General features: G+C 39.0%; 1 protein-coding gene across 1 annotated transcript in view; it reads left to right on the plus strand.

The window, feature by feature from the left end:
* Positions 1 to 6,969: 6,969 nt before the first annotated feature.
* The window catches only part of itprid2 (ITPR interacting domain containing 2), a 59,157-nt gene continuing 41,126 nt past the window's right edge, over positions 6,970 to 25,000 (plus strand). Inside the window, exons 1-6 of the mRNA XM_062061912.1 lie at positions 6,970 to 7,116; positions 13,728 to 13,835; positions 13,904 to 14,077; positions 19,327 to 19,369; positions 24,006 to 24,055; positions 24,125 to 24,178. Of these exons, the coding sequence (XP_061917896.1) occupies positions 13,790 to 13,835; positions 13,904 to 14,077; positions 19,327 to 19,369; positions 24,006 to 24,055; positions 24,125 to 24,178 (367 nt within the window). The 5' untranslated portion in view covers positions 6,970 to 7,116; positions 13,728 to 13,789. The remainder of the gene's footprint in view (positions 7,117 to 13,727; positions 13,836 to 13,903; positions 14,078 to 19,326; positions 19,370 to 24,005; positions 24,056 to 24,124; positions 24,179 to 25,000) is intronic.

Here is a 25,000-nt window from a genome sequence, read left to right on the forward strand (position 1 = left end):
GTCAACTTTTTTGTCGACAGCGGTTTGCTGAGGTTGTGTGTGGCAGACTCACGGGGCCTGACACCAACAGGGAAGATGATACTAGTGCATCGTTTCCCTTTTCAGTGTATTTGTCCGCTGGCCTAAACCTGACACTTTGCGCTTCATTCAACCAAACTGTAGCCACTTCACATTCTTAATGGCGTTGCAATGATGCAAACAGTAATTCAATTCATTTTCATGTTCCTCTATTAAACCAGGTAAAAACTCATCAAGATTAAAATCTCTTTTACAAGAGTGACCTGGCCAAGAGGGCAGCAAAACATGTTTCGCCAATACATAGAACAACAACAAACAGTAGCAGTCACACACTACAAAGGTACAAGCACAATTTACTTACAACATGCTATCTGTGTTGGCCCTGTGATGAGGTGGCGACTTGTCCAGGGTGTACCGCGCCTTCCGCCCGATTGTAGCTGAGATAGGCTCCAGCGCCCCCCGCGACCCGGAAGGGAATAAGCGGTAGAAAATGGATGGATGGATGAACATAAAACACAAAATAGGTAAAAAAAATATGTGATAATTCAATAAAAACTATTTAAAAACATGTACAGTGTCCAATAGAAACAGCTTCTCGATTTTTTAAAATGACCTGAAGTTCTCCCAAAGTGATGAGTTCAGGTAGCCTGAGACCCTTTTGTCATTAATTTCTAAATTCTGAAGGTTTTTTTTTTTTTTTTACAAGACTTGTGTTGACACCAAGGATGTCCTGTGACCCTAAACTGTAGGGACTGGAGTCTCTACACATAAAAGAACATAAATAAGGGGAAACCACACCAAGAAGTGATTTATATATACAAACCATCCAAAAAGAAATTCTACGGACTGACAAAGATGGGCAAAGTGCAATGGTGGACAAGGTTGCCATAACCAGGAAAAACCGTAAGGCACAGTGATGTACAACATCCAGTTTTTTCAAATAAGGGTGCATTCATAAAAAGCAAGTCTCCATAGCAAAGGCATTACAGTGGTCAGAATCAAGCGTTTCCTAACTTGTAGGGAAAAACAAGACTTGTTTCCAAAGAAAAACTCCAATTGAATTTTAAGTTTGGACACAAGTGTTTCTATTTGAGATTTAAAAGACAAATTCTCATCAATATGTACATATATGTCGTGACCATTTCAAGTTCAAACTTATAAGCAGTTGATATTTTTGGAATGTTCAATGGCATATGTTTGCCATTTGAGAATAACATCACCTTATATGAATCTGCATTTAGTACTAGTTTCAGCCGAGTCAGCTAGGACTGAACAACATCAAAAGCAGACAGCAGGATCTCAAAGGTTTGTGCTACAGTTGGGGATGAACAATATATGACCGCCTCATCTGCATAAAAATGGAATGCATCATTCGACACAGCGGTTATTTACAGAGACGGAAAACAACAACCTAATATGGAACTCTGAGTACAGGGAGGAAAGACGAGGAGGACACGTTGAGTTCTATGGAACAGGCCATTAGAAAACCCCTTTACAACATGCTGAAATGGACCAATCCTGTGCAGTCTATCTGCCAGAATGATATGGTCGACCGTATCAAATGCTTTTGACAGGTGGATAAATACCGCTGCACAATACTTTTTACAATCCAATCATTACTCCTTACTGAAATAAATAACGCTGTCAGTAATGCCGTTATTCTCTGACGCGATTTTACCAACACTGGGTGGTCTTAACTCGGAGTCAACATACTCAGGACTGATTGAACTAACTCAGATCCGCTGATTTGGGACCTGACACTTTCCTGTCTTAGGTTACGTCAACTCAGACTTCAGGTGTAGACTCAAGAGTGTGTTGAACCTCCCTCCTGGAATACCCCTGAGCATAGGCGCCGATTTACATTTCTGCCAGTGGGTGCTCGATGTGTGTGTATTAGTGTTGTCCCGATACCAATATTTTGGTACCGATACCGGTACCAAAAGTATTTTGGTACTTTTTGGTACTTTTCGATACTTTTCTAAATAAAGGGGACCACAAAAAATGTAATTATTGGCTTTTTTTTAACAAAAACATCTTACGGTACATTAAACATATGTTTCTCATTGCAATTTTGTCCTTAAATAAAATAAGTGAACATACAAGACAACTTGTCTTTTAGTAGTAAGTAAACAAAAAAAGGCTCCTAATTTAGCAGCTGACGTATGCATGCAGTAACATAGTGTCATTTATCATTCTATTATTTTGTCTAAATTATTAAGAACAAGTGGTAGAAAATGTATTATTAATCTACTAGTTCATTTACTGTTAATATCTGCTTATTTTCTGTTTCAACATTTTCTATCTGCACTTCTGTTAAAATGTAATAATCTTTACATTAGTTTTGGATGATACCACAAATTTGGGTATCAATCCGATACCAAGTAGTTACAGGATCATACATTGGTCATATTCAAAGTCCTCATGTGTCCAGGGACATATTTCCTGAGTTTATAAACATAATATAAAAAAACAAAAAACAAAAGAAGATTTTGTGATGTTAAAAATTATTGATGTAATCATGGTAGTATCGACTAGATACGCTATTGTACGTGGTATCATTACAGTGGATGTTAGGTGTAGATCCACCAATGGTGTGTGTTTATATTGTAGCGTCCCGGAAGAGTTGAGGCTGCAGGGAATTCTAGGAATTTGTTCTGTAGTGTTTATATTGCGTTGCGGTGCAAATATTCGTCCAAAATGTGTTTGTCGTTCTTGTTCAGTGTGGTTTCACTATATGGCACATATTTATGACAGTGTTGGCATTGTTCATACTGCCACCCTTACTGTGACATGTATGGCTGTTGAGTAAGTATGCCCTTCATTCACTCGTGTGCAGCGTGTTCCAAGTCAAGATCCATCCATCCATTTTCTACCGCTTATTCCTTACGGGATCGCGGGGGGGCGCTGGAGCCCATCTCAGCTACAATCGGGCGGAAGTCGGGGTACACCCTGGACAAGTTGCCACCTCATTGCAGGGCCAACACAGATAGACAGACAACATTCACACTCACATTCACACACTAGGGCCAATTTAGTGTTGCCAATCAACCTATCCCCGACTGTGTTATTTGTTCATTACCGGGCACAATGAAATCTTGGTTAGACTTTATTAATTATGCATATGAGTCGTGACCATTTCTTATTATCTGCAAAACGGACCAAACTCGCCACAAAATTATCACCAACAAGATTAATTTTTCAAAAATAAAATTAAAGATTGAAAGTTGCCTGCCATGGATTGATTAACGTGGACCCCGATTTAAACAAGTTGAAAAACGTATTCGAGTGTTACCATTTAGTGGTCAATTGTACGGAATATGTACTGTACTGTGCAATCTACTAATAAAAGTTTCAATCAATCAATCAATCAATCAATCAATCAATCCCACGTGGGTGCTTGGCCCAAAGCACCCACGGGATCGGCGCCTATGCCCCTGAGCACGCTTATTATTCTCACTCGGCACACCTTGTTGCACACACCACACACACACAAACTGATGACGCTCACTTAGTGCTCTGTGAAAACATTTGATGTTTGCATGTGCAAAGCAGGTGTCGTCATTACGCCCACTTGTACAGAATCATTTTCCCCCGCCCACACACATACACGCACACGCGCACACGCGCACACACTTACAACAACAGGAAAAGTAATGTGTCAGTCTATAGCAGTGGTTCTTTACCTTGTTGGAGGTACCGAACCCCACCAGTTTCATATGCGCATTCACCAAACCCTTCTTTAGTGAAAAATAAAATGTTAGTTTTTTCAAATTCAAGACAAAGTTATATGTTTTTGGCAACACTTTAGTATGGGGAAAATATTCTAAGTAATAAAGACTTAATTCAGAGTTATTCGGTTAGGGTTAAGGTCAGGGTTAGAGGGTTAGGGTTATAATAAGGCCATGCCGAATAAGGCATTAATAAGTACTTAATAATGACTAGTTAAGAGCCAATATGTTACAAATTTGCATGTTAATAAGCAACTAATTAATGGTGAGTATGTTCCCCATACTAAAGTGTTAGCATGTTTTTTTTACTGGTGCACAAAATGAACCGTGCATGAACATCACCTTGTTCAAAGAACAAAACCAACACAGTGCATAAACTCACAACAAATTACACACCATATCAGCTGTTGCCGTATCCGTAATACGCCGATAGGGAGAAGTTTGTATTTACACGATGAGTCGGGTGTGTTTTGACCTCCGCCGAACCCCTAGGGCAGGGGTGTCCAAACTTTTTCCACTGAGGGCCGCACACGGAAAAATTAAAGCATGTGGGGGCCAGTTTGATATTTTTCATTTTCAAACCTTAACAAAATATATGCATTTTGTATTTATTTTACCTTTAAAATGTTAAAAATGAGTCAGATTATTATTATTTTTTAAATTATTTAATGCTTACAGTAAATCTCTATATCAACTTCAAGTTGATATAAAGTAATACAAATTAAAAAAAAATGTTTTATGGTTTTTCTGTCAAAAACAACTTAGTTTTTTTTATAGTAAAACTGAAATATGCAGTATTTAGTAATTAGAGCCCTAAAATATCAATAATGCAGGACACCATTGATTTTAATTATTTCATATTTTTGAGTAATCACAGTGAAAAGATAAATAAAAAAACACTAAATATATTTGGGATCCAAAAGGTGCCCCACTCATAAAGTGATACATATTTATTAGGTTTTTCTTTTACTTTCAACACTTAAGTTACGAGATCAACTTCAGGTATATCTGTCGATTTTATGCTGGAACTATTATTTTGTTTGTTTTATGCGCTTTTGTCAAAGAAAACATGTTTTTATATGGCTACTACACTATATATGCAATATTTACCACATAAAACATTTTAAAGTGAAATATTTGAAGTAATTGGAGCCCTGAAAATAATTCATTGTAACATGGATTTTTTTGTCTTTTTTTTGTCTTTTTTTTTGAGCAATGGCAAAAAAAGAAAAATTAAGAAAGACAAAAAAACAAAACAGACTGCATGGCAGCTTTTGTGTCAACATTGCAACTTTTTCTCATTAGATTTCACCTCATTCCACTTTTTTTAATGTTTTTTTATATTTTTACTATAGTATTTCCAGAATGTGTGGCGGGCCAGTAAACAATTAGCTGCGGGCCGCACTTTGGACACCACTGCTCTAGGGTAAGATCGAACCCAGGTTAAGAACCACTGGTATCATTATTATTATTTATGTTTCCTCATCCCGCTCTGGTGCGCCATCACAAAGCGGAAATTGCAATGCGGGAAGTCCCTGGCAAGTTCAGACGCCTTTGACAGTTGATTTAAAATAAAAAAAACCAAGGCGTAACTCAAGAGTCAAGTGTAGTTTCGTCCATTGGCGTTGTTAGGCATATTTTAGGGGGGCTCAAGCCCCCCTAAAATGTTCTGAAGCCCCCCTAAATAATTTTGTGTTAAAAAAAAAAAAAAAAAAAAGAAGTATTTATTTATTTATTTTTTACAAATACATGCATATTTGACATATTCATTATAAAGTGGCCCGAATATGAGTTTAAATAAATAATAATATAACCTGTCATTATTCACTCAGTTTCCCCTCACTTCATAGCGCAAGGTAGAGAGCCCCTTTAGTGCGTCGGTATCCAATCCATTCCACTTGTTCATATAGAAAATGCCCACATCACCCAAGATCCAGTCCGCATTTTCTCTGCGACCTTGCTTGCGGTCCTTGGACTTGTTCATATAGAAAATGCCCACATCACTCAAAATCCAGTCCGCATTTTCTCTGCGACCTTGCTTGCGGTCCTGCAGGTGTACGAAGCACATTAGCACACAGCACTGCAGAACAAGAACCTTGTGTCTGCAATTGTAAATAATTTAGTTTTTAAGTTTTGTGTTTCTTGTACAATCTATATAAAGTAATATATATTAGCCTATTGTTAAAATAATGAAAAAAACATCATTAAATGTATTTGTTTTATTGTATTGTTACATTAATAGCTGTTGTATTATTATAGAATGACTTTTTTAAACATTTCATAGGATTTTCAGAGGGTGGAAAAACCAAGACATTTAATATAAAATGTAAAATGAATAAATACATAAAAAGAAAAAGAAAAAAAATGGTTAAAAGCCATCGTCCCGGGGAGCATTTCATTTCGTCCCGTGCATTTTTTTTTACCGTCCCCGGGACGACGGGACTCCGTTAATCTCAAACCCTGGAAGTTACATTTTATTGTTTGCATTATTTGTTTCAGCATTGCACTTTGAAGATGGTCCCTCAGCTCTTTGACAGCTTTGGCTCTTTTTCAGATCAGACCTAAGTCTTTCTTATTTACAGTATATATAAACGTTTCTCATTTCTATTCAGACTTCCATATATATTTAATTTCCTTAACGGCTTGCCATAATATATAAATATATTATATACAAGCCAAATTATCCCGATCCAGATATTACTTTAATTCAAGTAATTAAGTAATATTTCCAGGGCTTGAATTTACAACCATTTTAGTCACAAATGTGCCCAAAATGTAATCTGTGCAACTTCAAAATATTTGGGAACAAACAATTATTGTACTGTGAGCGAAAGTGGTGGCATTAGCCTCTATGTTGTGAATGAATAACATAGAGGCTAATGCCATGACTTTCATTGTGTTTCAGTGTATCTTGAAGGATCATGCAAGTCATTGTTTCTTGTTGATGCTGTAAACAAAATGTCACTGTGCAAACCCATGTGTGTTGTTGTACTGAACACAGATTGAAAATAAACCGACTGAAATAATAATAATAACAATGATTAATTTCTAAGTCTTTGTTAGCCGTTTGTGAAGTTTTGTGTTCGCTCACATCCTGTGCATCTCCTGGGGGCTAAGACCCCCCTGTCCTTAAACGCTAGTGACGCCCCTGGTTTCGTCGATGTATTAGCTCGCAGTGCACTTCCTGGCCATTTGGTGGTAGGGTAAAGGCTGTAATGCTGTTTATTCCCCAGCAGAGGTCGCGGTTACTCCGCCCACTCGCCCCCGCTGCGGCTATCAGGAAGCGGAAGCAGGAATGTGGGACGTCTCTGGAAAGTTTGGACGTCTGACAGTTGGACAGAAGAGACAAGACGTGTGGACCAACATGACGGTAAGGACAGCGACACTCTGCAGGCACCACTAACCCGTGGAACTAACTTTCACGCAAGCTAACACAGCTAGCTTAACTGGTTAGGTAAGCGTTTTTTATTCTATCTTTTCAGTTCTTTTCAATGTGACGTCTAAAATGCGCGGACAGACTAGTTAAATCACTGTCTCAGTAACGTGGTTTGAAAACGGTTTATGTGCAAGATACTTTCAGGAATCAGGACAAAGTGTGCAGATTAACGATGAGAGCGGTGTGTTGAAGTCTAACAAAAGTCGTCAACAGTACGTTTAAAGTAAGAACACACTGGATTAGAAGACTTGTAATGTCAACTACAAACTAGTTAGTGGCTGTTTAATGCTTTGCCAAACATTTAAATTAATGAAAAGCGTAAACATGTTGATCCTCCAGCAAACAGGTTCGGTATCTGTACAAAGTAACACTTTTGGATTTCATGAACGTTTTGTTGCCTGTAGCAGAAAACTTCCTGGATACGTTTGTAACACAGCCGATTAGTGACATTATAAACATATTTACACTCCCTACAAACTATTAGGGTTGGTTATTGTTTAAGTAGGGCTGTCAAAATTAATGAGGTAACTCATGTGATTAATCACAAGAAATGATTGCATTAATCATGTACACACTTCGATTAATCATGCGATTTATTTTGTTCTGGAAAAATTGGCTACCCATAAAAATGTACTGAGCATGCATACTCATGCGCATATCAATGCTACATGTTTCCTCAAACAAAATACCATAGCAATTAGAGTAAAAAAAACACAAAAACTTGATATACTGTGGTTATTGTTATCTTTATCAAACTACAAACAAAAGGTATAAACGTTGATTAACCTAAAATGCATGGTTGGTTGTTTGTCTATACTGTATGGTGACAGAATGAATGTCAACAATCAGTATTTTGGCAAGCTTATATATAAATAATAATAAAAACAACTACATAAGCACCTGTTCCAGGACCTATTTCGGACATTTACACCAAAAAAAAATCATCAAACTCTGATTTGCACTTTTTTTTTTATGAAGCAGTACACCAGACAAACTCTTTGACCTTAACCACCATAGTCAGTGATCAGATCCATGCATATGTTGGTACAAAAATGAGACTGGTGTGCTCGCTGGGAAATTTCACTCCAAAATACAGTCTGAAAGAATTTGCGATAAAACTGTTCCCAAGTTTTGTGCAAATAAATGACATGCATTCAAGTAACACGTTTCCTCTGACTAATATTGAGGTCTTTTCTTGAAGTAATTCTAATCGTACAAGCAAGTAATCACTTGTTTAATAATCATGATTAATCCAAATTTCAGAATGTGATAATTTAATCATTTCGGTAACGTGGTTTGAAAACAGTTTATGTACAAGATACTTTCAGGAATCAGGACAAAGTGTGCAGATTAACGATTAGAGCGGTGCGTTGAAGTCTAACAAAGTAGTCAACAGTACGTTTAAAGTAAGAACAAACTGGATTAGAAGACTTGTTATGTCAACTACAAACTAGTTAGTGGCCGTTTAATGCTTTATCAAACTACAAACAAAAGGTATAAACGTTGATTAACCTAAAATGCATGATTGGTTGTTTGTCTATACCAGGGGTCTGCAACCAGCGGCTCTTTCATGCCGACGCCGTGGCTCCCTTTGACTTTGAAACACAATATCAACAAATAATGGCTACTTAATTATTTTATTTAATTTAGTAAGTTTATTCTATTTTTAACAGTTGCTGTTTTGGAGAGTTCTGAGATCTTGTCATATGAAAATAACACATTTTAGTATATTGTCGATCGAAATTTACGTCACAGCCCCTATGCGTCATCTCTTGCTTCCAAGCAATTGTATTGTTTTTAGCGGTCAACCCCTGGTAAACTAGCAATGGAAGGATTTAAAAAAAACTAAATTTACGATGAAAATAGAACATTTAATGGTTCATCGGCAGATTAATTTGCTTTCACTGAGGACAAAGTTGTTGTTTTCCCTTTTTAGTGAAATTAAATATGCCACAGTTGTATGCCTTTTGGATATTGGAATGAGTTGATTTTTTAAAATTCATTAATAAGGGAAGGACCGGTGTATTTTTTTCTAATGTTCAAAATAATTCGATGATTTGCTTCGTTATACCCAGAAATAAAATGTGAGTCGTTGTTTGTCAAGTCTTTGATTTCATAAATTCTATAGCATAAGTGTAACGAAACTATAAGTGGTGTTATCGTCATTTTAGGAATCGCACAGAATTTGCGTCCCTGGGTGGGTTTTATTTGGGGGGAAATGGGCTCAAATGGCTCTTTGTATGCTGAAGGTTGCTGACCCCTGGTCTATACTGTATGGTGACAGAATGAATGTCAACAATCAGTATTTGGCAAGCTTATATATGAATAATAATCAAAACAACTACATAAGCCTGGTATGCTCGCTGGCAAATTTCACTCCAAAAACAGCCTGAAAGAATTTGCGATAAAACTGTTCCCAAGTTTTGTGCAAATAAACGACATGCATTCAAGTAACACGTTTACAAACGTTTCTCTGACTAATATTGAGGTATTTTCTTGAAGTAATTCTAATCGTACAAGCAAGTAATCACTTGTTTAATAATCATGATTAATCCATCCATCCATCCATCCTCTTCCGCTTATCCGAGGTTGGGTCACGGGGGCAACAGCCTAAGCAGGGAAGCCCAGACTTCCCTTTCCCCAGCCATTTCGTCCAGCTCCTCCCGGGGGATCCCGAGGCGTTCCCAGGCCAGCCGGGAGACATAGTCTTCCCAACGTGTCCTGGGTCTTCCCTGTGGCCTCCTACCGGTCGGACGTGCCCGAAACACCTCCATAGGGAGGCGTTCGGATTAATCCAGATTTCAAAATGTGATAAATTTATAATGTCAGTAACATGGTTTGAAAACAGTTAATGTGCAAGATACTTTCAGGAATCAGGACAAAGTGTGCAGATTAACGATTAGAGCGGTGCGTTAAAGTCTAACAAAGTAGTCAAAAGTATGTTTAAAGTAAGAACAAACTGGATTTGAAGACTTGTAATGTCAACTACAAACTAGTTAGTGGCCGTTTAAGGTCATGAGTGTGCTTTGCCAAACATTTAAATTCATGAAAAACGTAAACACGTTGACCCTTCAGCAAACAGGTTCAATATCTGTACAAAGTAACACTTTTTGATTTCATGAACGTTTTGTTGCCTGTAGCAGAAAACTACCTGGATACGTTTGTAACACTTTGCTGTAACACAGCCGATTAGTGACATTATAAACATATTTACACTCCCTACAAACTAAAAAAAACAAAAAAACTTGATATATTGTGGTTATTGTTATCTTTATCAAACTTAAACCTTGATTAACCTAAAATGTATGATTGGTTGTTTGTCTATACTGTACGGTGACAGAATGAATGTCAACAATCAGTATTTTGTAGGGGTGTAACAGTACGTGTATTTGTATTGAACCGTTTCGGTACGGGGGGGTTCGGTTCGGTTCGGAGGTGTATTGAACGAGTTTCCTCACAAACGTATTAAGCTAAGCTTAAGTCTTAACAAGCTGCTCCGCTTCCTTCTGCCTGTCTCTGTCAGAACTCTACACAGCACCCAGCATTGTCCCACCCACAGAACCATCTGATTGGTTACATACAGAGCGGTAACAGCCAATCAGCAGTGCGTATTCAGAGCGGTAACAGTTAATCAGCAGTGCGTATTCAGAGCGCATGTAGTCAGTGCGTAGCGTTTAGCAGATAAGCATCAGGCAGCGGACACTCCCCAAATTATAATAAACACCTCCCAGTCAACTACTAGTAACATCACTATGAGCCCGTTGACGTTCTAGAAACATAAACGGCAACTTCAGCTCGCTCGCAGTAAGACTCGTAAATATGTAGAACAGACTTCTCCATTGAACACGTGGCCGAAATGATTTCTCAGTCATGAACAGAGAAGTTAAACAGGACAATACTGCCATCTAATGGATAGATAATTCAAGTATTTCTTTTATGTAAATAAAATAAATATATATATATAGCTAGAATTCACTGAAAGTCAAGTATTTCATACATATATATATATATATATATATATATATATATACATATATATATATATATATATATATATATATATATATATATATATATATATGTATATATATATATATATATATATGTATGAAATACATATATATATGAAATATATATGAAATACTCGAGTTGGTGAATTCTAGCGGTAAATAACCACGCCCCCCCCACCTCCCAATATTGGAGGTCTCAAGGTTGGCAAGTATGCGTTACACCCCTAGTATTTTGGCAAGCTCATAAATTAATAATAAAAACAACTACATAAGCACCTGTTCCAGGACCTATTTCGGACATTTAAACAAAAAAAAATCATCAAAATCGGATTAGCACTTTTTTTTTTTTTTATGAAGCAGAACATTTTTTCAGAACACCGGACAAACTCTTTGACCTTAACCACCATAGTCAGTGATTTTTTTTTTGGTCATAAAAAAATACAATCATGTGTGCTTACGGACTGTATCCCTGCAGACTGTATTGATATATATTGATATATAATGTAGGAACCAGAAATATTAATAACAGAAAGAAACAACCCTTTTGTGCAAATGAGAGTAAATGGGGGAGGGAGGTTTTTTGGGTTGGTGCACTAATTGTAAGTGTATCTTGTGTTTTTATGTTGATTTAATAAAAATAAAAATAAAAAATATATATATATATATATATATATTTTTTGTGCATTTCTTGTGCGGCCTGGTACCAATTGATCCACGGACCGGTACCGGTGGTTGGGGACCACCGGTTTAAAGTGTTGATTTCTCGTTAGTCTGCTTCTCTTCTGGTATCCGCCATGCTTGTTTTGATGACTGATGGCGAGTGGCGACAGACTCGAATAACGTTTACCGTCTTTGTCATTAAAAGTGCTAAAAAAACAAGCTCATATAAGGTCTGCCGTTCCTTAATCCAATGTTTTCTTTTCAAATATCAATCAAATTGATTAATTGCCTTTTAAAATTATTTTAGATCGATATATCTTCCGAAGGCCAACTTGCCGAGCACAGATTGATGTTTAGTAAGAAAGTGGTTCCTATGGCCTTTTTCATGAGGGGAACTCTTGTGAGACGAAGAGGCGGTGAATCATTTTGCTATGCGGTCAGCTGAAAATGATGGAAAGCGCCACTCTACATAGCAACTGATGCTGTGGTCAAAGTTGGAATTGCAACAAAACACATTTAGAGATATTTAACACTCTACTGCCATCTGGCGGCTAAAGTGGTTAGTGCAGCCCCCCAATTCGTCAGATTTCACGTGTCAGGAATGGGGCCATCAAAATCCACTACTGCTGTAGTTTTATCTCGAGAGTAAAAATCAAGTAGTTGATGAATGGTTACACCCCTACTAGTAAGGTTATATTATCTAATACCGCTGATTTTGAAATAATACTTAAAAAAGGAAAACCCTAGAAAATAAAATAAAAAAATCAATGCATTTTTAATTTTTACGGAATTTTGAGAAGGTGGCATCTGGTCAGAATCTGTCTGACCGTAGGAGGCCTCGTGGAAGAACCAGGACACGTTGGGGAGACTATGTCTCCCAGCTGGCCGGGAACGCCTCAAAATCCCCCGGGAAGAGCTGGATGAAGGAGCTGAAAAAAGGCAAGGCTTGGCTTCTCTGCTTGGGCTGCTGCCCCCGCGACCCGACTTGGGATAAGCGAGAGAAGATGGATGTCATTTTGTTGACTTCGCACACTTTTCCATACTTTAATAGCTGCTTGATAACACCTTGACTTCCTCCAAATGAATTCTCAATCAGTGACAAGCACGGCAACACTCAGCGCACTCTGAGTCATCAAAAAGGTCAAATTGGTGAGTAATCAGTGCTAGACGCGGGCCACTGTCAATGCTCGCTATTTTGACGACACAGCAAAGGGGAGGGGCTTCTCAAAAAAAAGCGAGGGCAGAATCTGCGCCTCATTTTGAAGCAAGAATACAAGCGTGAAAAAGTTGTGACATATTTTATGTTGTGATTCAAATGTAAAAAGTAATTCTTTGTGGAGTACTTGCACTTTAAGTACACTATAAGACAGTAGACATAAGTACACTTATTCAAGTAGAATTCATTCAGTGATTGCTGAGAACTTATTCATTTGCATGATTTGTTGTTAGTCCTAAAGTGTGTGTGTGTGTGTGTGTGTGTGTGTGTGTGTGTGTGTGTGTGTGTGTGTGTGTGTGTGTGTGTGTGTGTGTGTGTGTGTGTGTGTGTGTGTGTGTGTGTGTGTGTGTGTGTGTGTGTGTGTGTGTGTGTGTGTGTGTGTGTGTTTGGTGTGTGTGTGTGTTGTTTTCAATTTGTGTATGAAAATCACCCCCTGCCTCCGCCACCACCTCCGTGCGTCCTTGTCCTCGTCGGACAGGAAGTTGTTGTGCTGGTGGTTGTAAACACTTGTTTCCTGTTTCACACGTCCTCATTCATGTTTGTTGTTTGTTGCTCTATTTCTGTCCGCTTCTCACTTAGTTGTGTTGTCGTCTGGTGCGGTCGTCCCACGCCAGGCCATGCCCACCACGTGGATATAACACTATGCCGCGTCCTTGCAGGTGCGTTGGCAGCTGCTGATGTTACCATAACGACCCCAGTCGCGCTCGGACTGGTAGACCACATGGAGAGGGTGACCATCGTACTGGACCCCGCCGTCCCCGCTCCAGGTGGGACCCGTCCGGACTGAAGATCCTTGATGACTTTGAAGGTTTTTGACTCTTTATTGCGTCCTCAGATCCCAGCGGGCCGCCGGACTCTAGCCTGGCCTCCTTGCGGCGCCGCGCCTGGGCCAAGAGCCGAGAATCCACCTGGCAGGAGACGCTTAAAGCAGAGGCCCCGAGCCCCCAGGGGGCCCAGCCCAGTTGCGGTGGCACTAATGGAGATTCTCAGAGACCCTCAGAAGAAGCAGGTGAACCTTATTAGTGTCTCTGACACAGGCTGTCTCAAATGAAATACTTCTCAAAGTACACTTCAACAAGAAGGGTTTCCCCCAGGCTGCAACATACCTGTGGGGGTGGGGGCGTGGCCAGGGATGTGATTAATATGACACTATTATATACTTGGCATAATCTGCAATGATGCTTTTTTTAAAGTTAAAAAATTAAAGTGCCAATGATTGTCACACACACACTAGGTGCGGTGAAATTATCCTCTGCATTTGACCCATCCCCACAGGGGAGCTGTTAGCAGCAGCGGTGGCCGCGCCCGGGAATCATTTGGTGATTTAACCCCCAATTCCAACCCTTGATGCTGAGTGCAACGCAGGGAGGCAATGGGTCCCATTTAATAGTCTTTGGTATGACTCGTCTGGGGTTTGAACTCCCGACCTACCGATCTCAGGGCGGACAAGCTAACCACAAGACCACTGAGCAGGTCTTTTAAAGGCTAAAGAAGTGTTACATTTAAAAACAAACCTGTGTTATTATTAATCAGTATCCATCCATCCATCCATTTTCTACCGCTTGTCTCTTTTGGGGTGGCGGGGGGTGCTGGAGCCTATCTCAGCTGCATTATCATATATATTTAATTATGCAAATGTACGGGTATATCTGGGATATATTAAGGTACGTCCACATCGCAGACATGCTGCTTCCGCTGCAGACAGTCCCTTGCGTATTGCTTACATCATCACAACATCCTGTTTCGGCAGCGCTGTTTCTGTAAACAGTCTTCTTTTAGGCAGCCAAACCTTTGGTACATCACTAGTCAATAGTCCAGAAATAATAGGCTATTTATATCCATTCATACTATATATCAATCAATCAATCAATGTTTATTTATATAGCCCTAAATCACAAGTGTCTCAAAGGGCTGTACAAGCCACAACGACATCCTCGGTACAGAGCCCACATAACTTTAATTGGTTTTCTTTTTTTTTTTAAACTCTCATTTTTATGGTGTGGCGGCTTTTATTTTGCTGTGGCGGACTGCCATCAATTACATGTTGGGGAAACCTTGCTGTGTACATTGTGTTCTTAATTCCTGAGGGCGCACATTTATTCTTTTGTTCACCAATTTCCACTGCTACGGGTTAAATACCTCTGCTGTAAAAAAATAAATAAAAAATGCTGTTATTCTTTTTGTTCACCACTTTCCACTGCTATGGGTTGAATACCTTTGTCGTAAAAAACTAAACAATTTAAAAGCTCTTAATTTGTACTTTTATGACTAATAAAAACGAAGTTGCTGGTCTCAAATGTTGTACAAAAAAGCAAGTAAAGAAAACAATTCAAGGCAGACATGCGAAGCAGTTTGGTCAGTCATTCAGTTTGTTTGCAATTAAGGACACGATTTTTGGACCACTTTTCCAAAAATTCCTGCATGTATCAGAATTCCACATTTTCTGTATATTTACTTTTTAAAAATGATTAGATTATTTTCCACATTCCACAAAAAGTTCTCTATCCAACAAACTCAGTTTCCTGGAATTCCTATGACTTTTTTTTATACTTGGCCATGACACATGTGCATGATTAGGGCTAAATGAAATAATCACTTTGATTGAGTACAGATCGGTACTTTTTTAATTTTGCCATATCAATTCACAAGGCATAATATCGATTACCTGCCTCCTGATCGCCGCAGCAACAGTGTCACACTAAGTATGCTAACATTAGCTGCTAACAACAAACAGTCCTGGGCTAGCAAAAGAAAATGAAGAGAAAATCAAAGTACGTTTCTGTTTGAGCCATTTAAAGGTGCCATATGTGATAATGTGGCCAGAAATGGTACTGCAATCACGGTCAAAATGTTGTAGTCCCCTCCCTCTCCCTAGCTGAGGTTGCCAGACACACAGCTAAATCCAGCTGGATGGACTGGGCTACTCCAAGGAACTTCAAACTTCCACTGCCTCTTACTAGGGGTTGAGGTGCTGAGACCATAATAGCTGAATAGACAAGCGTTTTGTCAATAACAATTCTCTAACCAACACATTTGACACAGAAATGAGGCTATTTTCAGGAAGATGTAGGTCATGCCTGCGTACAATATCACAACAATCATATGGTTATTGTAAGTACTATCAAAAAACAAAGACTACAACCAACGCTAGCAATGGTTATACTGGTGAAAATAAGTAGAGCATGCTTAGCAGCCTAATATACGCCCAAAACTAAAGAGGAGACATTTTACCAAGGTATGCCTATGCCTATGCATATGCAAGGTATGCCTTTCAGATTGCCATATAACTTGGTACATGTAGTCCACAATATGCAAACACCAATGAGGAATTATTTTATCCTGTGATTTGGCTGTCTCCATACGTTTCACATTGCCATGACGACTTATGTTGGAATAGATTTCCTCAGCGTATCAGCATATTGAGAAGGAAATAGGCACAGACACTACCCATATCCACATAGGTTTTATTTGTACAAATATATATGTTGCCCTGTCAGTTGGATGAAACATCGACATACTGGCTAATGGGCATACATTTTCCCCGTTAGCCTATATGTCCATGTGTCATTGACCGGGCTAGCATGCTAAGCATTGGTTGAACATACTATCTTCATAGACTGTATTGGACAATATAGTTTACGTACCAAATTTCCATTTCCATTTATTACAAGTAATAACAAAACGTAAATGACTGACTTACCTATCAAGGAGGAAATGAGCAAGTTTGGCGTCAGATGAAAACATTTTCAATGGTCTCCATCTTTCAAAGGCATCCCCGATACAAATCCTGGTTTTGGTCCTGGCTTTGTCATGAATTAATTGAGAATGGTAACGAGGCATTTTAGATTGACTAAGGTCTGTCATGTTTAGTAACTTTACCAGTGGCAGTAGCTAGACGAAGATGGCGGTGTGTAACTGTCAACCTGGATGTGACACACTCAAATACTTTCTAATTGGTCAAACGGTGGAGGGCGGGGCATCGAAATGACAACAACAACAAGATTTCGGGGCTGTAAATCTAACTTTCAAATTAGCATATCCCGGCTGACCGACTGTTATCAGTTATAGAGGTATTGGAAAAGAAGATGATTTATTAATGACATATCAGGGCTATTTAATGATGACTTAACATTAAATTATTACATATGGCTCCTTTAAGTGTGGATCAAAGCAAATCGTGATTAATCAATTTCGAACCTTATGCATGGAAATCAAATCATTTTGGGAAATTGGCCATGATAATCACACTGATAAAACTTTTTCACTTCCGTACCATGCCGATATTGGTGCTTTGAGTATTGGCCGATACCGATATTGGTGTGATACGGTATTAGCGCGATTAATGCGTACTTTTATTATTTAGTTGCGTGGAATGTTAGAAAAGGTTTGATCAAGTGAAATTAGTCAGAAAAAAGATAGGTATGAAAAACATTAACCTATTTATTAAGCTAGCCTCATTAGCATTAGTGTCTGTGTTAGTATTATTAACTTACAATGGCATTCTTTTTGTATTGTTTCAGTTTCGTAAATTCACCAAAACGTCACCGTTTTCAAACAATTAAGGTTTTCAAACAAAGTACAGGTATACAGTATATCTAGGGCATGGGTGCCCAAACATTTTGCCTCCGAGGGCCAAAGTGAAAATAGTCCGCGGGCAATGTAGTGATTTTTACCACACAAGTGCACCACGAGTGAGAAATTTAGCCTCATACCGCCAAATATAAATAAAAGGTAGGTGATTCAGTTAACAGCAACAATGCATCTTTTATTGACATTTTTAACCTCAAAACATTCAAAAAAGGTCATTTTTCAAACAGTTTTCCATATGTTAGCCGCACCGGACTAAGCCGCAGATATACTGTAGTGTATACGTTGTGAAATTATTTATTTACACAGAAATATTTTGTAAATGTTTATTTACATACCTTAGTTGTTTCCAAACGGTGTCTGTAGCCCGGCAGATAAATGGCTGATAAAAACAAAACAGAAGTCATCGTCATGGAACCACAACTGCGACACAACACAACAAGCTACCTCTCCAATCAGCTAAAGAGACTCCACGGGGACGTTTTGGTGAAATCACTGAGGAATTTGTGAAACTGGAACGATACAAAAAGAATGCCGTTGTAAGTCAATAATACCAACACTGACACTATATTAGCTAATGCTAACGACACTAGCTTTATCACAGTACGATAGCACGTATAAAAATGCATGAAATCACAACTACAAAAATCACACATGGGACGGTTTGCTAAGTAAGAATTGTTTTAGTTGTATTGTAAAACTTACAAACGTTGCTAGGAGTAATGAATTAAGAATCCATACGAGTAAAAATGCTGTGGACGGCAAGAAGACTGAACAGTGCTTGTACTTCCAGTTGAAAGTTAGTATATAAATAGTATAATTTGTCTATAAAATTGTTATAACTATAACATTTTGCGCTTATTAACATTAAAGGAAACAACACAGCGGTCTTTCCTCGTCTCCCAGCGTGGTTACAGTGAAGCCGAGAGCTACGTACGCATCGTCATATTCTGGTAGGGCAAAAAAAAATTAATCATGTCACATGAGAAGGACTGGTCTAAACAGAAGGGCTCTGCAGCACCTGCAGTGAGCGAACTCGTCCAAAATATAGCGCCATAGCTCAAACAACAACACACCTTTTCAGCGTCTTTGCTTGTCCTTTTTTGTTTTGTTTTTCAAGAAGTCCTTCAATCAGCTGCGCCATTTTATAAGCCGCAGGGTTCAAAGCGTTATAGTCCGGAATTGACAGTATGTAAAAAAAAATTTACATTTTTTTTTTTTTTTTTTTGCATATTTATATTTAGTGTGCTCTATAGCCTGGAAAATACGGTACGATGTTAAAATATATGCATTTGAAAGAATATACTTTCATTCTTGTTATGTATTATTATTACATCATTGCTTCATCAATAAGGTTGACAATAATATCATTTGTCGCTCAATATAGTAAAATGTGCTTTTGGGAGCTGGCCTGCCTGCTAGTGCGGCCAACGCTAAGCCAGTCAAACATTTTCCTGCTGGCAGCGTGAGTGTGTCGTCTTGTTTGAACACGTCACGTTGGCGGCTTGGAAGCTTCCTGTTCAAAATGGAGGACTGTTAGGGGTAAACAACAAGATCAACAATAAACAACGTCCGGTGGAGTTTTAGCAAATCTTTTGGCCAGCCTTCCGTAAGCTTGCAACACAATAATCAGTAGTTTAATGTTTTTCTTTTTTCCATTTGTCCGTACAGGACTGACACCCAACAAGATCACCAGTTGGCTCGACCAATGCAGGTAATTGTCATCCCTACTTTGATTGACAGCTGGCCATGACGTTTTTACTGGCACTGTGTGTGTGTGTGTGTGTGTGTGTGTGTGTGTGTGTGTGTGTGTGTGTGTGTGTGTGTGTGTGCGCACACCGCAGAACCAACACACAACCTTTGCCTAGATATACAACACACTGAACACACACACACAACCAACGCCCGTTGCAGAAGAAGCTGTCAAAGGCTGTAAAGGAAGGCGTAAAAAAAAAAAAAAAGCAAGTAAACAAAGGAGGAGTTTTTTTCCGCTGAGTCAACATTCTTATCACTCAACTTTCCTTCGAGCATGCGAAGGAATCACTCGTTGCCCCAGCAACGTGCCGCGGGGCCAACATGGCTGCCGGCGGAAAGCGCCGCTTGCTGGAACAACACTGCGGCTGCGCGTGCTTACACAAGTGCTGGCGTGTGTTTGCGGAAGGCTAGCTTGAAGTTTGGCCCGTTGATAAGCCCGTCAGGTTGCGCAACCGTCCCGCCGGCCCGACTTGCAAAGTTCCCAGTCTGTCCGGGACAACTCGTGACAGTGACCGGCACGCGACGCCACAGCCTGACAGACAGGTAAGACTGGGTTAGCTAGCCTTGGCCAAGTACGGCGGCCGCCTGAGGATGTCGGCTTATTACCTTGCAATAGCCCGCGCTTTCCAGGAAGTTAGCGTGCATTAGCATAGCGCCGGCAGGCAGTTTGACCAGTTATCACGCAAGGGACAGATTTGTTGTTTGACTAGCAATAAGCACGCCGTCGTTGAACGGTTATTGCGTTACTAAAGTAGCTCGCCAGGCTGATCGGGCTAAAGGTAAACATCATGTAGATCAGAGGTGCCCTAACTTTTTCCAAAAATCAAAGGATGCGGGGGCCATTTAGGTAGTTTTCACCTTCAAACCACTACAATATATAGTATAAATTTTGTGTGAATGCTGAAGAGCCAAAGCCGAACTGAAATACTAACAGTTAGCACGCTGGCCAGATAGCGTCAAGTAACAAAAAAATATAAGCAAAATGAGCTAAAATAGAAATGATAAAAAGCTATCATGCAAACAGTACTATGCTAACATGCCAACAATAAATGAAATCACCCAGTCAATCAATATCCTTTATTTAAGCAGGTAAAAAGTAATTGAGATCAAAATCTCTTTTCCAAGACTGACCTGGCCAAGAGGTCAGCAAAACACATTTAAGAACAACAATTACAGTCACATGCCACAATTAAAACTAGAGATGTCCGATAATGGCTTTTTTGCCGACATCTGATATTCCGATATTGTCCAACTCGTAATTACCGATTCCGATATCAAACGATACCGATATATACAGCCGTGGAATTATCACATTATTATGCCTAATTTTGTTGTGATGCCCCGCTGGATGCATTAAACAATGTAACAAGGTTTTCCAAAATAAATCAACTCAAGTTATGGAAAAAAATGCCAACATGGCACTGCCATATTTATTATTGAAGTCACAAAGTGCATTATTTTTTTTAACATGCCTCAAAACAGCAGCTTGGAATTTGGGACATGCTCTCCCTGAAAGAGCATGAGGAGGTTGAGGTGGGCAGGGTTGGTGGGGGCAGGGTTGAGGTGAAGGGGGTGGGGGGTGTATAGCGGGGGGTATATATGTGTACCGTATTTTTTGCACAATAAAGAAGGAAAGAAACATATATACGTCGCACTGGAGTATAATCAGAATCAGAATCAGAATAGTTTTATTGCCATTGTTTGAGAACGGGTTCACAAACTAGGAATTTTTCTTGGTGCAATCGTGCAACATAAAACACATATAACACATATTTGGTAATAAAAAGAGCTGTAACTGAGCTATCATATCTTGTTATAGACTTAGAAGGAATTCAAGGAGCTACTGTTTGGAGTTATTGTTCATGTGCCTGATGGCCAAAAAACTGTTCAGGTGGCATTTTTGGCAAGTCGCATTTTTGGGGGAAATTTATTTGATAAAACCCAACACCAAGAATAGACATTTGAAAGGCAATTTAAAATAAATAAAGAATAGTAAACAACAGGCTGAATAAGTGTACGTTATATGAGGCATAAATAACCAACTGAGAACGTGCCTGGTATGTTAACGCAACACATCATGGCAAGAGTCATTCAAATAACTATAACATATAGCACATGCTATACGTTTACCAAACAATCTGTCACTCCTAATCGCTAAATCTGATGAAATCTTATACGTCTAGTCTCTTACGTGAATGAGCTAAATAATATTATTTGATATTTTACGGTAATGTGTTAAGAATTTCACACATAAGTCACTCCGGAGTATATGTCGCACCCACAGCCAAACTATGAAAAAAACTGCGACTTATAATCCGAAAAATACGGTATATTGTAGCGTCCCAGAAGAGTTAGTGCTGCAAGGAGTTCTGGGTATTTGTTCTGTTGTGTTTATGTTGTGTTACGGTGCGGATGTTCTCCCGAAATGTGTTTGCCATTCTTGTTTGGTGTGGGTTCACAGTGTGGCGCATATTTGTAACCGTGTTAAAGTTGTTTATACATCCACCCTCAGTGTGACCTGTATGGCTGTTGACCAAGTATGAACTGCATTCACTTGTGTGTGTGAAAAGCCGTAGATATTATGTGACTGGGCCGGCACGCAAAGAAAGTGCCTTTAAGGTTTATTGGCGCTCTGTACTTCTCCCTACATCCGTGTACACAGCGGTGTTTTAAAAAGTCATACATTTTACTTTTTGAAACCGATACCGATAATTTCCGATATTACATTTTAAAGCATTTATCGTCCGGTAATATCGGCAGTCCGATATTATCGGACGTCCCTAATTAAAACAATTAATTACCTGCATATATAAACATAAAAACATGTGACAATGTATAAAATGTTTTAGTAAAAACAACTTAAAAAGAAACACAATAGAAATAGTTTCCTGATTCCTTTAAAATGGCCTGAAATTCCTCCAAAGGGGTCAGCTCAGGTAACCTCAGATCCTCTTCTGAGTTATTCCACGACCATGGAGCAGCAAATATAAAAGCTTTTTTTCCCCAAGATTTGTGTTGGCTCTCGGAACAAACATGCTAAGTATGTCCTGCGACCTTAAGCTGTCGCGACTGGAGTCTCTCCACATAAAAGAACATAAATTAGGGGGCTCCAGACCAAGAAAGGATTTACATATAAAAAACAACCATCGAGAAATCTACCAAATTTTATGACACTGAAGTGTATGCCTATTAAATTAGCTTAAAAAAACTTAGAACGTTAACATTAGAATGCTAACATGTTAACTTTAACCTGTTTCAAGTACCAAAATATATTACTCTGAGGTGTGTAATTTGTTTAAAATGCTAGCCTGCTAGCATGAGCATGCATCAGGTACCTACAGATATCTACAAAATTTGCTGAAAATGTACACGCTGGCCAGAAAGCGTCAAATAACAAAATGAGGTAAAAATAAAATCTAGCATGCTTACTGTACTATGCCAACATGCCAACAATAGCATGCTTACTGTACTATGCCAACATGCCAACAATAGCATGCTTACAATTAGCATTAGTGAAAAGCCAAAATGTATGACACTGAGGTGTATACCTGCTAAATTAACTAAAACAAGCTGGCAAGCTAAAATGCTAACTGTAACCTGTGTCAAGTACCAACATATATTACTCTGAGGTGTGTAATTTGTTTAAAATGCTAGCCTACTAACATTAGCATGCACCAGGTACCAAAACTGAAGTGGATATCTAAAAAAATTGCTTAAAAGCCAGCATACTATTTGGTTAGCATGCTAAGAGGTAATATACCGTATTTTTCGGACTATAAGTCACAGTTTTTTTCATAGTTTGGCCGGGGGTGCGACTTATACTCAGGAGCGACTTATGTGTGAAATTATTAACACATTACCGTAAAATATCAAATAATATTTAGCTCGTTCACGTAAGAGACTAGACGTATAAGATTTCATGGGATTTGGCGATTAGGAGTGACAGATTGTTTGGTAAACGTATAGCATGTTCTATATGTTTTTGTTATTTGAATGACTCTTACCATAATATGTTACGTTAACATACCAGGCACGTTCTCAGTTGGTTATTTATGCCTCATATAACGTACACTTATTCAGCCTGTTGTTCACTATTCTTTATTTATTTTAAATTGCCTTTCAAATGTCTATTCTTGGTGTTGAGTTTTATCAAATAAATTTCCCCCAAAAATTAAGATTAAAGTACCAATAATTGTCACACACACACTAGATGTGGTGAAATTTGTCCTCTGCATTTGTCCCATCCCCTTGGGGAGCAGTGGACAGCAGCAGCGCCGCGCCCGGGAATCATTTTTGGGTGCCAAGCAGGGAGGTTATGCGACTTATACTCCAGTGCGACTTATATATGTTTTTTTCCTTCTTTATTATGCATTTTCGGCCGGTGCGACTTATACTCCGGAGCGATTTATACTCCGAAAAATACGGTACATCAAGTAACAAAATATTTGACGCTGCGGTGTATACCTGCAAAATGAGCAAACAAGCCAATATTAGAATGCTAACGATTGTGAAAAGTTAGCCACGGGCCACACTTGGGACACCCCTGACGTGGATGATGTCAAGAAACAGGTTTTATTTCATATGTTTTATTCCAGGACTCCGCTGGCTGTCTCCCTGGATGACCAGAGTGCGTCTCCCAGCAAAGGTAACGTGCGCCACCTCTCGCTCAAGCCCAGTGACGGCATTTAAAACTAGGTGTTTCTGGCCACAGCAGGAGTGCTGAGGAACGGCTGCAGCTTCGAAGATGACCTCTCCCTGGGAGCTGAAGGTCTGTAATGACTTTTCAAAATAAAATAACTCTCAGTCAGTAAGGGCCTGTCGAGCGCGAGGAAGCTAGCTAAACATAAATCACTTTGGCCGAGAGGTGTTTTTAATGATTAAACAAAATCAATAGTGAACTTCTTGACCGGGCGGCATCTAGACCAGTGGTTCTTAACCTTGTTGGAGGTATCGAACCCCACCAGTTTCATATGCGCGTTCACCGAACCCTTCTTCGGTGAAAAAAAAAATAATAATAATTTTCAAATTGAAGGCAAAGTTATGTTTTTTTACTGGTGCACAAAATGAACCGTGCATGAACATCACCTTGTTCAAAGAACAAAACCCACACAGTGCATGAACTCACAACAAATTACACACCTGCAAATTAGTGTGACTTCTGCTGTTGCCTTTGAGGGACCAGTTCAGATATGCGTGGCTTCACCTTGGCAAGTGCCACTCTCACGTCATTTTAAATGATAAGATAAAATTATTTATTTATTTTCGCAGCAAAGTCTGTTCCTTTTCTTCGTTTTCCACCCAGACATACAATACTAGTACACAGCTCATGAAAAACAATATTTTTTGTTATTGTCATTGTAAGTGGGCCAAAACACTTATATTATAAAATAATCTCATGGAAATGACAGCTGTCATTTGATTATAATAATAAAACATTTAATTTGTTATTTAGTCAGGTTTGGGACAGGTGTGCTCACATGTGCTCCACTGAATGTTCAAGGAGTTTTTGCGTTTGCTCACGCATATGGAAAATTAGAGGGAACATTGTTTGAGGGTATCCATAAAACGCTGATAGGGAGAAGTTTTTATT

The sequence above is a fragment of the Entelurus aequoreus genome, linkage group LG10, assembly GCF_033978785.1.
Source record: "Entelurus aequoreus isolate RoL-2023_Sb linkage group LG10, RoL_Eaeq_v1.1, whole genome shotgun sequence".
In the NCBI taxonomy this organism is placed as follows: Eukaryota; Metazoa; Chordata; class Actinopteri; order Syngnathiformes; family Syngnathidae; genus Entelurus; species Entelurus aequoreus.